General features: G+C 39.8%; 1 protein-coding gene across 2 annotated transcripts in view; it reads left to right on the top strand.

Annotated features, from left to right (window-relative positions):
• Positions 1-14,932, top strand: part of LOC114560674 (copine-8) — a 71,027-nt gene that overhangs the window by 17,442 nt on the left and 38,653 nt on the right. For both annotated transcript variants that reach the window (XM_028586209.1, XM_028586211.1), the window contains exons 3-5: positions 2,988-3,034; positions 4,381-4,484; positions 11,748-11,787. In XM_028586209.1, the coding sequence (XP_028442010.1) occupies positions 2,988-3,034; positions 4,381-4,484; positions 11,748-11,787 (191 nt within the window). The remainder of the gene's footprint in view (positions 1-2,987; positions 3,035-4,380; positions 4,485-11,747; positions 11,788-14,932) is intronic.

The following is a 14,932-nucleotide window of genomic DNA, read 5'->3' as shown; positions in this document are numbered from 1 at the left end:
CATGTGTCATTCACTGCATCATTGAAAGATTAAAGGATGTCTGTATATTCAACCAGCTGAGCCCTGGCTTGCTACACACCACCCACAGTGCAACATATACAACATCCAGCCTGACAGTCTGCCAAAACACGGCAAGTTTGAGTGCTTCTGCCACCGCACCAGACTCAGGGTAATTAGGACGTATTTGTTTGGGGTTTTTTTGCGCTCAAAAACAGTGTGACATTTTCAACATGGCTCTGAGTCAAAAAAATACAAAAAAACTAAATGTTTGTAATAGTATAGCGTATCTGGGCTCAGCAGGAGTTTTATTCTACAAGATGGAAATGTCAGATTTGGGGGGGGGGGATTGGAATTCATCAGATAGATTTTCCCACACAGTCACAACTGTTGATGAATCTATGATTAAATCATGTCATGTCATCAGTAGGTGGTAGCTCATATATTAACTCAGGCGTAAATTTACAATTATTTAATGCTGTAATTAATGATGATGCATGTCGCCTCAGTTAAAGGTGTTGCCTTCATAATCAGCTCAACTCAAGTTCTTTTTTTAGAGGGTCTGATTGCCTTGTGTGTGTATGTGTGTGTGTGTGTGTGTGTGTGTGTGTGTGTGTGTGTGTGTGTGTGTGTTTTTGGACCCTGATTTTAGAGATTTTATGCTACATTTAAAAAGTTTCACCTTTTGGCTTTCTGTGAGCCTCTCTCCTGTAGATAAAATATACGTTTCTGTCTTTATACCTAAAGCTTGTCAAAGTGTTTTAAAAAACAAAAAATTGCAGGTTTGAACAGCATTAAAGTGTAGAAGTAACATTCTATCCTACATTGCATTCTATTCATTCTGAACAAACGTTTTTCTTTACTCTTTGCGGTGTAAACATAGTGTAACTATAAATTAGACATGGTGGTTGGGTTTACATATGTTTCATTACCTTTGTGGCTGTTCAGTGGAAGCCTGGCTTGAGAGGGTTTTGAAAGAGTTTAATGAGCCTTCATAACCCGTAACAGAGAATGTATTCCATCAAAAAAAATGTCAGTAAACAGGGCCGATCTTCACACCTACATTTTTCGCTCATCACCACTTATATGGAAAACTTAACCCTTTGAGGTCTAATCCATTATATTCGGAATACTGGTGGGCATGTAAATGTACTCAATGATGGACACACACTGGTTGTTGCAGGAATCAAACCTGCTAACTTCTCATACAACAGTGTCTCTAACAGGCCCCTGGTTAACTCACCTGGTAGAGTAGTCGCCCATGTACAGAGGCTTACTCCTCGACGCAGCAGCCGCAGGTTCGACTCCGACCTGCAGGTCTTCCCCATTCTCTCTCTCCTTTTGAGTCTAAGCTGTCCTATGCAAATGAAGGCCTACAAATGCCCAACAAATAATCTTAAAAAAAGAACAGTGTATGTAACCACTAGAGCCACAATACCCAACCAGCTCACCAGCCATGCCGTGGGTCCCCATAGATGGTCTACCAGCCAGGCAACCATCTTAGTGGTTACTTAACACTCAACACGAGCTACCAGGCTAATGTGTGTTTTTCTTTTCTTTTCTTTTCTTTTCCTTGTAGTGCGTTCGCGTGACCAGATATGACAAGGACGTACAGAGGTTGTTGTTGTTAGTGGCCTTTTAGAGTTAGCGATCATTGTTGCTCAGGTGGAATGGGTTGGAAACGGGTCGCCTTCCCCATGAGGTGCGTTTTAAAGATTATTCTCAAAGGACGGTGCTCACATAACAGCAGTTAACAACAATACAAAACAGAGTAGTTCAAGGTTTGACATGCAGCTAAGGACCACAGGTCAGAGTCAAACCCACAGCCACTGCATTGAGGAGTGAACCTCTATATATGTGCACCTGCTCTACCAACTGAGCTAACCCAGCCACACATTTTTTTGTTTTATTTCTTAAAGTGAAAAACGGTAAGAGAGAATTATTAAATAGACAAGGTACAGATTACTGTCTTTACCACTGCATTTGTTTTAAATGTATCCAACTGGATTGGATTGCACCCACTATTTGTAAATCCATTACTTAGTCTTCCTAACATCATAGTAATTACTAACTAGTTTTAAAATAGGTATTAACTACGAACTATTAACTAAATCAGGTTGCACCATAAAAACTGACGAAATGTGTTAGCTATTTAAGACCCAATCAACTAATGTTGTGTAAACAGGAAGTAATTATAGCATCACCAATTGTAACATAACAAAACAACAAAAATACGTTTTCAGTGTCAATCTATATATATTAAATTAGCGGACATATGTATACAACATTATATTTCTTTTGCAAGAGAGACCTGAGTCATTAGAAAAAATAAGAGCGATAAGACACACAACGAAACATAATGACATGTCGTACGACAGGAAATATCCAAAACACATATCCTGTTGATTTTTGGCAGGAATTTGTTGTTCTATTGCAATTTTAAAGGATTTTAACTATAATGTATGTATGTTAGGACATAGTTCATGTCTTACTTTAGCATTTCCACCATTTCACCACTCACATTTTTATTATGTAAAATTTGACCAGTTAAGACAGATTTCCAAGTTTCTGGTCCCGGAGGTTTGCAGAGTTGTGAGTTGCTGCCATGTGACAGATGTGTGTGAATACAGTAAAGGCTGCTAGAACGCAAATAAAATGTCATTTTAGTGCCAGCTGATTGCCTCGCTGTGTTTTCACTAGCGGCCCCGTAATCAAAATACACTCTTAAGACTCCCTCCACCCACACAAACACTCACTAACCCCGTCCCCATCCTCCCTCTCCGTCCCTCCTCCCCCCTTCTCTGAAATATCATCACGCTGCAAGGCAAAGTTCTAGTGACATTTAATTAGGGCGTTTTCCTCTCTTATTGTGGTCCGGGGAAGGAGCACGCTCTCGGCTGACTTCTCAGCGTTGTTTGCACTGTTAAATAGTCTTCAATCAATCTAATCCTCTCCTGTTTCTCTCCCCTCCTCTGTTTCTAATTCAACAGTTTGTGTGCTGTACACTCAAGGAATAGCCAACAGGGAATGGAGAGAGGTGAGTACAGGGGTGGGTTGTGTGTGGGAATAATTTATGAAGTTATTAAATTAAGCTCTCACTTAAGTTTATTAAGTGAAGGATCTTAAATGGCAGCCTTTCAGCAAGTCTTATTGAAGGAATACAATGAGTTTTTGGGAGGCCGGCCTGTGAGCCATCTTATAGTATTTGGGAAATAACAAGATCAGGGCAAGTAATGCTGTTTTTTTTTTTCTTGCCCTCTGAAATGCTAGGTCAAGACTGTTGCATCAATGTGTTGGTTTGAATTTATCACATTTGACCCAGCTCACACTTTTTGTTTTGTTTACTTGTTTAGTGCTGACCGACCTAACAATCCCACGCAGGCATCTCTTTTCAGACAATGTAGACATCTTTAATGACATTGCTGTATCATCTGTGAGGCATTCATGTTAAAATGCCTGTGTGAAAAAAATAGATTGGGGTGGGTGCATGCCATGTACTGTATTTTTTCGGGTCCTCTTAGTTCCTGCTAAGTGAGACTCGGGACCTGAGTTGTCCAAATTATATTATTGTGTTGGTGTTCTCTCTTTTTTTTTGGGTTGATGGCATTTCGGAGCAGGTCTAGTTATTCTCGGGTCTCTTTCAGATGGAGCCTGTTTCACAAAAGTGATTTGGAAGCAATTGCTTGCATGCAGATTGTGAATAGTGGCCGCTTCACACTTCATTGCAGATTCATTGAATGTAGGAGTCCTACAGGATCACAAGCATTGTTTTAACAAGGGAAACATGCCGAAATAAACGTCTCGCGTTGCAAATTGCAGCTTGCATGTTGCAAATTCTGTGAAACTGGGCCCTTGGTATAATCTTTTGAGAATTTGAAAGATCTATGCAACCTTTGGCTCATTGCTTAGCAAGCATCAATCGCTGAAGTTTACCAACTGAATGTAAGTAACTTAGTGAGCGCATCAAGTGATCACACGACTATTGCAAACCATATCTGCCCTGTAAAGCTGTAACGTCCATTTCTAGAAAACAAAATCATTGGATGGATGAAAAATGGAGAGAAAATTTGGTTATTCTAATGAGGCAAAACTTTAAAGTTTGGCCTGAGGGTGGAACTGGGGGGAAAGGCCATGTTGTTACCTTCATCAAGATGGTTTGTCCTCTTTACAGTGGCAATTGTGTAGATTGTGTAAATTCAGATGGTATTGGACATTTACCATTCAACATTGTGCCATTTTGGCACATTGTTATGTGTTGTTATTTTTGCAATTCTGTGTCAACAACAATGGAATTTTCAACGGCTGGTGTTTTTCTGGTCTGTAGTTTGTCGAATGAGTCTTGCAGCCAGTAATCAAATGTCACCTGTCTCATTTCTCTTCTAGTTTTGCAGGACAGAAGTCATAGACAACACCCTCAATCCTGACTTTGTCCGCAAATTCATCCTGGACTATTTTTTTGAGGAGAGGCAGAATCTACGCTTTGACCTGTGAGTTAACAATTGACTTATGCATGTTAGTGTTTGTGTATTTGTGTGTGTTGTGCAGGCGTGGGTGCAGTTATGTGTAGAGCAAAGTTGAGCCAAGACTGAAATATTCATGGTCTGCACAGAGGGAGATGTAAGTCTTCTCCCTTTTAAATAAAAGACAAGTTTTCATGCCTTTTTCCACCAGCATTTCCATTTGAATCCATCCCATTCAAACAATGCAGTGAGACAAAATAGGGCCATGTGCACACAGTGAATCATAAACTTGGCATTTTGTGATGATTGTGATCTATTTTCAGTAATGTTCATTTTTCACCTCGGCATCTGAAAATATAGCACATAATGCTTTTAAACATGAATTTACCAACATTTCTGTAATCTAGCTGCTAAATTAGTAGCAATTCTCACCTGGCTTATTGGTTGGAAAGTGATTATTCAGTGCATGTGATTGTGATTGTAATTGAATAATAGGGCTGGGCGATATGGAGAAAACAAATATCACGATATTTTTGACCAAATACCTCGATATCGATATCACAAAATATTTACACAATGAGATTTTTTTTATAAATAATCATCAGTAATGTGGCTATAATGACTAAGTGGGTACAGGCAAATAATAGAACAGCTAGAACAGCTAGAAGTCTGGTAAGTTCAGAAAATGACATCACTTTACTGTAATGCAGCCTTTAAAACCAGGAAAATACAATACTTATGCCATATTACAATATCTAAATCTAAGACGATATCTAATCTCATATCACAATATCGATATAATATCGATATATTGCCCAGCTCTATTGAATAATGAAAATTGTCCTGATTGGTTCATTAGGTTCACATGTGTTGAGGCTGACAGAAAAGTTATTATTTTAGTTATTAATAGAACATGTACATATTCTTGTGTCCACATAAGATACACATGTATTTTGCTGTTAAAAGTTTTCAAAAGTCATATGTCCTCGTGTAGCCCTAAAAGTTGAGCAGTCCAAGTAATTATGATGATCTGGATTTTGCTCTATTGTGTTTCAGTTTCACGCTGTTTCACTATATTTTCCCAAGATATCTCATGAAATATGGAACGGCTCTTTTGTTTGTTCACTTGTTGGCCTGTCAGCAGGGCTACATGCTGCTTCCAAGCTGTGGGAGGTTACAGTGAAGGTCAAGGACAGATGCTAGCTGTTGGTTGTGTGTGTGTCACAAAACACTGGATTGTTGTCCAGCTTTATAAGCTAATATGAATATGGTGCGTGTGCCTGCCGGAAACCCTGGATGTGCGCACTTTGTGTATGCGTGCGTGTGTGTGCGCCTGTGTGCGTGTTTCCATTTCTGTATATGTGAGCATGCCTGTTCAGCTTTTTGTGTGCTTGGCAGGGGAAAGTATAAATCATTGGTGTGATATTTTGTATATATGTGTGTGTGTGTGTGTGTGTGTGTGTGTGTGTGTGTGTGTGTGTGCGTGTGTTTGTGTGTTTAACCATCTGCTTGTATGTGACCGTGTGCTAGATGAATGTAGTGCAAACTTTTTCCAGAGTATAATGCAAGATGTTAAAAACTGATAGAGATTGGATGATGGGGATGGAAGATGATTTTGTGTGTGGGGGAGGGGGGGGGGTGGCCTACTCCCTCTGGGCTCGTTGTGAGTGGGTGAGCATCAGGCCCTGTTACTGTCTGCTGGGCTGATGGCCCTATGATCACTTGCAGCGAGAACAGGGCTTGCTCACACACACACACACACACACACACACACACACACACACACACACACACACACACACACACACACACACACACCTGCTGAGCTGTAACATGCAAACACATTTCTCATTAAAGAACCAGTTTCCTCAGCCTCTGTACTGAGGACTTTTTACTGTTGCTTCTGCAGCTCCTCCAGCCCTTCATCACCTCCACCTCCCTCACTCCCACTCAGCGCCTCACATCCCTTCAGGACGTTCATACACAGCCAGACAGCACAGAGCTCCCCGCAAACTGCCAGCATAGCTGCTGCTAACCCATTCCGTGCTCTTTTTACCCGAAGACCCCAAAGCCACGACACACTTTGCTTCCTCTGCTGCTATCCATGCCTGGAAATCCTGTTAACCCCCATCTCACTGCCGGCCATGTTCAGTGCTCCTCTTTGCTTTTCCTTTTTTTTCAATTGAAACTTGAGATGCTAACTGAAGCCAGTGTAAGGCCCCCCGGCTGGATGGTTGTCTAATCAAGTGTGGCAAATTGGATCAGACCTCCAAACATTACATGAAATACCCTCCCAAAAGGAATAAAAGAAGGATACAGCTGTTTAGTTGATTGAACTTATTTATTATATTATATTATTATTATATAGTATTGGTAATCAATGATATATTTTGTATTGAAACCAATTTTAAATTGAAAAAAACCTTAAATTCATTAAGAAACATGCTTTTCATTTTTTACATATCAATTTTTGGAAACATGTATGTTGCTGGTTATGTACATGCACTTTATAGTATCTAACAGTGTGGCTAAATAAGGTCAGAGGACTGCAGTTTTACATTAAAATGAAATTACTACACTGAAATGATTTTATGTAATAGAAGAAACCACTCTTATGTGATGAAGCATTTATATAAAATGATTGGTAACAACAAGTGTGAAACAACATTTGTGCATGACAAGATTGAGAATACATGTATTGTTTAATCTTTAAACCAGATGGAATCATAAAATACCTCATAATTTATGAATCATTATTGTACTGTAGTCTAAATCGGCTAAAAAGAAAAGTATTGGTTTCACCATATTTTTGGTTTCCCCTCCTTGCCAAAATAACCACAAATACTGTAGATCCAGGATTCAGTAACAAACAATATCAAAAAGCCAAATCAGAAACAATGAAGCCTAAACCCAATATCCTGCCATACATTCCTGTGATTATAAGTATGACACACACCAATGTAGGTTTAGATATATTTCAAACAAATGTTTTTTATTTGAATTGCTGAAAATCTGACCATTATTTTTTATTATTTGTATGACTCATCATTTGGCATTAGCCGTTTTTGTCCAAGGCAACGTACAATAAGTGGATTCAGTCTCCAAAGAAACACCTACATGGTCTACAAATTGGATGTTTATCATTCCCTTTCTTTTTATAGCAGTATTTTTGGTTAAAATACCACGTTCTAGATAATCTGTCAGGACCAATTACAGCACCGACTATGTGCTAATAAAACATTTGTGTAGCATCTTGAATCAGTCGGTATGAAGGATTTATAAAGGGTTTCATAAAGTGTCAGTGTGCTGTTGTCTGTTGTTTATTATTAATAATAATAATAATAATAATTTATTTGACATAGCACCTTTTACAGACAGTCACAAAGTGCTTCACACAATAAACATTTGTTAAAATACAGTAGGATCCAAAACAGAAAATAAACAAGCAAAAACCAATACAATACCAATGAAAGTAAAAGACTAAAAGACTAAAAAAACCAAATTACAAACATGAGACAAAAGCGAGTTGAAACAAGTGTGTCTTCAGCTGCTTGCCTCTCTGGCCCCGTTTGTTTGTGTGCCATCATTAGTCATCATTGCTCAGTTCAAACGGAGCTCTGAGCAGCCGCTCCCCCCGCAAGACAGACAGCACAGGACCAAGAGAAATCCTGTCTGGCCCAGTGCCGATGCCGAGTGATGTCATCTCCATAAACACACACATACACACTCAGTCGCACACACAGCAAATGTGCACTCATGAGGTGCCGTGGGACATGTCCTGCACATACTCTAGTGTGTGTGTCTGTCTGTGTGGGGGTGTGAACATGTAAGGCCAAATCATCATACATTCTTCATATATGTTTACCATCCATCTATAATTTGGTTATACTGATTGTCAGTACTGTCATTTTACTACGTTGGTCTATTCTGTACACACAAAATGTGTGTCTGTCTGTCTGTCCAGGGAGAGGGATCCCTCCTCTGTTGCTCTTTCTTCTTTCTTCAATTTTGTCCCTGTTAAAAGGTTTTTTCGGGGGACCTCCTGATCTGAATTGAGGCTCTAAGCATAGTGGGTATCATATACAGATTGTGAAGCCCCTTGAGGCACATTTGTGATAAAATTTACTTGACATCAGTACATATATCAGTAGTATGTTTTTCTTTCCTAACTCTCCCCCCCGCCACCCTCTCTCTCTCTCTCACTCTCTCACTCTCTCACTCTCTCTCTCTAAGGGTCTCATTATTAAATAAGATTACATAAATCATTTATGAACATTTGGGAGTGGCGGAGGCAAGAGGCGAATAGAACATGAAGCGCACCTGTGCATTTTGCCTTTGGCGTGTTGCGTAACAGCGGCGTGTTTCCTTGCTCTTATAGAATAACATTAGTTACATCATTGTATTGGACACAGCATCTCCCAGTTTTGTCAGCAGGCGCCTTATCGTACATGGCATGCTGTCTGTTGAAAGAAACGCTCAGGCTCTCCCTTTAACACACTCCGCTGCACGCCGCTGCACACACTCCACACACACGCATATTGACAGGAAGGTGGCGGGTTATGGGAAGTGTATAAAGATGAATTTCTCTCCGGGGAAGCGAATGGATTACATGGTTTGCATGATGTTACTTGTGGTTTTGGATGATTGTTCCTGCATAAGATGGACAAGTAGCTCAGGTGGAGAGAAGCTATGATTGTTGAATCCTAATATATTCATATTTTGTAAGTCTAGCAGTCCTGTCAGGTGGAAGTCACTTTTCAGAAAAATATCTTTCTTTTTTAAATTGGCAACTTTAAGATTGGTACAAAGACAATTGTGTATGCTTGAAAGAGAAACTCATCACTTTTACACACCAAAGTCTGTTTACAGGGAGTACTACTGCATATGTGAGAAAATCTCATACCTAGCTGCCTGCGGTTGAGTTGCATTGTGGGTTATGTAGGCGCCAGGTTTTGACAAGGAAGAATAATGTGTGGCATAAAAAAGATGATATTTCTGGTTCTGCTGCATCGATTTTGAACCCATTTTTAAAACTGTCCATTGTGAGTCAGGCAATGTAATACAGTAGAAGTGCAATGATAAATTGGTGCAGTACTCTTTTAGTGCAGCAGTTAGGTAAATCATTTCTCAGTTTCAAGTTTTGTTAAAACTAGACCACTGTCTGATACTGCCAGCCACAGATGTATAATGTAGTGATTGCCATATGCCGCTTTCAGTTTTTACGAGGTAGTGTGTGAAATGAAGTGTAGCACATAATCCTACAAAGAAGCAAACTAAGAAATAATGGTCTTGTTCTGTGCAATTTGGTGTGAAAGCTCCGTTAGCGTGATCAGCGTTTCAAAATGTGAGAATGCGCTGATGAGATGCATCATTTCAGTAAGTGTAGGCAAAGACAAGCAATCAAACGCTATATCATTTTGCTTTTGCCAAATGCAATTTAAAGGCTGAAATGGAGTACTGAAATGCTTTACTCTCTAAAGTTTCATCAAAAGTGGCATCCAAGAGATCGTGCTTAGGCTTACTGTATTCCTAAATATGTTTGGACTATCTGCCAGCTGTCAGAATCAACTTAATTTGCCAATTATGTTGACACATACAACAAATCGTACTCCGCTTGTCAGCTCCTTACACACAGTGCTGAGAACAAATGTACAGGCAGATGCAAATATAACTTACAACTCAACATAGCTAAACATAGATTTGGAGTTTGGCGATATGTTATAATTTGATTGTCGATTTGCGCAGGTATGTATTCTTAGCCTGGCTCCGCCCTCCTACGTACTTCCGCTCAATTTTAATTTTCCTTCAGTACTCCGTCTGGGTTTGCGGTATAGTCTTGGGTTTTCTCCGGCCAAATCTTTGGCGGTCCAATCAGCGAACAGACGGAGTGGCTGAGAAACGATAATGTTGAGGTTGTACGCTAGTTTGAGTTGTAGTTCCATAATGGCGGCGCTGCCGAATATCCAGAAGCTAAAGCCCGAGAAAGAACAATCTTTGCTGAGTTTTGTTGGTGGCCGTGATGTCGTGGCCCTCCTCCTCCCCACGGGATTCGGGAACAGTTAGATTTTCCGGCTCACTCCGTTAGTGGGAAAGGAGTTGGCTAAGGCGAATGCTAGCGATGCTACGCCGACGTCACAACCAAACGTTAGCGATTGGTTGTGGCAGATCCAGAGTGGCTCTGGGCAGATCCAATAGTTTTAAACTTCAACAGAGTACCCGCCTTCAAGGAAGTAACACTTATCGTTATATTAACCATAGACAGAATATAAGATATTAACACTTGTCGATAGGACAAGGCTATGTATTCTGGCTTTACACACTGTTTTTCCCTGCTGTCTCTCTTTGCCGTTGCTTTTTTTTTTTTTTTTAAAAGATATTTTTTGGGGCATTTTCAGCCTTTATTTTAATAGGACAGCTGAAGACATGAAAGGGGAGAATGACATGCAGCAAAGGGCCACAGGTTGGAGTTGAACCTGGGCCTGCAGCATTGAGGATTAAACCTTTATTTATGGGACCCACTCTACCAACTGAGCTATCTGGGCACCCTCATTGCTGGATTTTTGTGCTAGACTGAACGAGTCTGTTGCTGAGCAGCGGCTCTCACTCGTAGGCAAATAACAAAAATCGGCCAAAAGTAGAAGAAAAAAAACGTAGATGGACTCAGCCAATTGGCGATATATTTGTCTAATCGCACAACACTATAGATAATAAAAATACAGTATCTTTATACAAGTAAAAAAAACTGTATATCCAGAGTTGTGGTCTGGTTGTACTGTGCTACAAATAGTGCAAAGAATACTGTAATAGGCATGCCTAAAGTACATACTTGGAATAACCTCCTGGATGTCCATCCATCCATCCATCTATATATGCTTATCCTTTGCAGGGAGTACTTCTTTGATGTATCTTTTGTCCACCTTTAGTCATAGATCTCTTTAATTATTCTTTATATGTCTTAGAATTTTTTATATATTTTTATATAATATACTATATATATATAATATATTATATATTGATTTTCTGGGGTAAAGTGTAAAGACAGCCATTAACAATGCTCAGGCCTAATATTGTTGTAGCCTCATGCATTAAATTCGGTCACCAAAGCTTTCGGTGCCGTAATCACGAGCCTACTTTAATCCTGAATTCTTTGCAGTGATTAGCGGACGAGTGCCTTGCATTAATGGCAGTAAATGAGGGAGAAAAGCTTCTGTCATTGGCTACTAATTTGTGTTTTGGCAGCCACAGACCTGCTGCTCAAGCCTTTCATCTCTTCTTTTCTCTTCTCTGCAGGTATGATTTAGACTGCAAGAGCGACAACCTCTCTAAACACGTGAGTGTCTCCTTCACCTCAGCTGTTCATTCATGGAGATATTATACAGCCAAATGTTTACCCTTCCAGTACAATAGCAGCCTGATATGAATCAGAATGTCAGAGGTAAGAGTGGCATAACAGGAACAATTGTGTTGGCATTTAAACTCTCCTGGAGAAAATACATTTCTGGCCCATACCAAAGCCATTCAGAGGGTTTTTACACCACAGTTTCTGTCTCAGTTAAATCCTTCTGACCTGTGTGCTTTCTGTGTTTGTTAGCAGTAGTGCAAGACAATAAGATATGAAACTTTGAATTATTAACTGGTAACTGTTAACTACAGGTGTGGAGGTAGAGTGGTTAACCTTTTGAAAAGCTGTCAGAATAAGAACTAATAGCACTAATAGAAAGCTTTAAAGAACTTTTCTCAATGAATGACTTGAAATACTGAATAATAAATGAAAATACTCTTGCCCTGTATTGACAATTACAGTATATATTAAATGGAAAAAAAATACATAAATACATTTTAAAAGGAGAAAAAGAAGAACGAAAACATCTAAACTCACAGCACAGTTTCCTTTACATTCCATCATCAAGACAGCCATCTCTTTTGTCACATAGGATCTTTTATAATTTTCTTTTACAGTAGTAATTTTGTATCATGTAAAGTCATGTCATCAGCGTCTAATTAGTCTCGCGTTGCCAGACCTTCCTCCACAGCCCTGTGGAAGGAAGGTCTGGCGAGTCCACACAGCATTCCGGGATGGGAGAAAAACGCGCTCTGGTTTATTGGCATTTCTTTATACCAATCACAATCGTCTTGGGTGGCGCAATGGCTCCTCTGCAAAATAGCCTCGGGAGGGAACTTGTTTTGGTGGAACATGTGAACGTTCAAAAGTTGTTTTAGTCGTGCAACAGAAAACTCAGATTGGACAGATAGTCTAGCTAGCTGTCTGGATTTATCCTGCAGAGATCTGAGGAGCAGTTAACCAAAGTCCTCGTAAATCCACCGGAGTTTAAAATTACAACACAAAGAAAGCCCAAGGCAACGTATATCCGGCCTAAATCAGTGAAATCCGTCGGAATATCTGTCAGCAACAGAGCAATCCCGGAAGTGGAACGTCATGGATGTAGACTAGGGTCTAATGAACTCAATACATCTTGACCAGACGTGTACATTTATCTTGGTGTACTCTGAAGGAGTATGACAATTTCTCCATTATATATGTTTGATTAAATATCTCTATGCAATTTAGCCATTTACAAGTTATGTTTTTCTTTTTAGGTTTCTTGCTAAATGTTTTAGGCGCAAATTAATGAATGGATTTGCTCCAAGAGATGTTTGACTAAATCAATGACTTGTTGGTTCATTTTATGTCGATTTCATCATCAGCTAATCCACTAATCTGGTTAAAATAGGTGCCTTTTTAATTTAACAAAGAGGGGACATTGGAATAAAAACATTTTGTAGCTCTGGTGCTCTTGGCATTGCCAAGCAAGGTGCTCTTGGCACTGCCAAGAGCACCTCACCACCATCAAGGTATAAATCAATCAAAAAAGGTACAAATAAAAAAAGAAACTCGATCAGGTAGAGAATGGAAGTGAACATCTACAGTTTGACAGGCTTTTTTCAAGTCTAAAACACATAAATGTTAGAGACAAATGTCTTTAATAAAGCAATGAGATTATGTCAGCTTGCAGTTTGCAGTTGTGCAAACAGCCTGCATGCCCTCCTGCCACTGCTGCTGATGGATTGCAGGTTAAAGTTACTCCCAAACACTATTCAGCCAGCCTGTCTGATTTAAAACCTGTAACTTCCGATTGTACTGCCCTTTAGCCCCATCCTTCACTTTCAGTGCACCCAGAAGCCCCAGCAGCACCCTGCTCCAGTTCTGTCTATAACCTGGGCTCTATCTCCACCCCCAGCCCTCTTCCTATTACCCGGCTTCATACTCATTGCCAACTGCAGGCAGTTCTTTTCCTCAGCCTCAACCCCAGCGTGCCCCCGGGCTTCTACTGAGAGCGCTGAGCAATGTGAGCCTAGCAACTCCCTCGCAACATGAAGGCTGAGGACGCTTGGATGCGCCCTGTCGTCGCTGTGGATGTGTGGGATTGGAGATCTGGCACGCAGTGATGGCTCCATTGTCAAGGCACAGTCAATCCCCAGTCGCTTTAAATAACAGAAACTAGAGAGGGGAAAGTACAGTATCTTTCTTGGCAGGATTAATGGCAGCAGTTGAGGATTTCTTCCTCTTTCCTTCACAGCAGATGTTTTCCTGTGCCATATGGTTTTCATACCTTGTGCAGATATGGCTGCAGGGGAATATATGCAAAGACAGAGCATACAGTACAATCTAATTAAGGGCTGTTGTTGTTGTTGTAGATGAAGTGGATGTTGCATTTTTATTCTGACAGATGCTTGTTACGGCCCTGTGCACAATCCTTTATTTTTTTTCTCATGTTTATTTTGGTGGTAAAATATACCAATATCCTTCCTACAAACACTAATCTAATTTCAAAGTCTTCATTCATTATTTTAAACTAGATGGTTAGCAAATTAATCCAGGCAGAGAAGTATCTTCTTTGTTTGCAGGCAGTAATTAAATTAACTGGTTGTGTGTTCCCTCACGACTATTTGAAAGCAATCAGGGTTTTACTGCAAAATGTATTCCCCTTGTTAAATGTACTATTGCTATAAAAGCACATCTATGTAAAACAACCTATTACAAGGGTTTTGTGCCATTTTAATTTTTGATAGATTGTTCAAAATGTGGGGCAAAAAAGACTTCACCAGACTTGAGCCCAGGGCATCACTGGACTTTAAACAGTGATTTCCAATCTGGGGTCAGGACCCCTCTAAGGGATCTGAAGATAAATCTAAGGGGTTGTGAGATGATGCTACACAAACTTAATTGTTTTTTTAAGCGTATCTTGTCCTTTTTTTCCATTTTGAAATGCTGAATATTTGTACCTCCCTTTTTAGAAGGAAATCTGAGAAGTTTAGAGATACCCATGCTTTATGCATCCTGTAATGGAGGGTAGCAACATACCTAACAGCTTCATTTTAGGGGGGTTACAAGCCAAAAGAAGGTTTGTTCTTAAAAGGATGTTCTGGTATTTGTCAACACTGGTTTTATTTCAGTATTATGACTGTTTGTGTTT

This window comes from Perca flavescens, chromosome 8 (assembly GCF_004354835.1).
Source record: "Perca flavescens isolate YP-PL-M2 chromosome 8, PFLA_1.0, whole genome shotgun sequence".
Lineage (NCBI taxonomy): Eukaryota > Metazoa > Chordata > Actinopteri > Perciformes > Percidae > Perca > Perca flavescens.
Note: the sequence above shows the minus strand (reverse complement) of the source record. Positions and strands in the feature narration are given on the sequence as shown.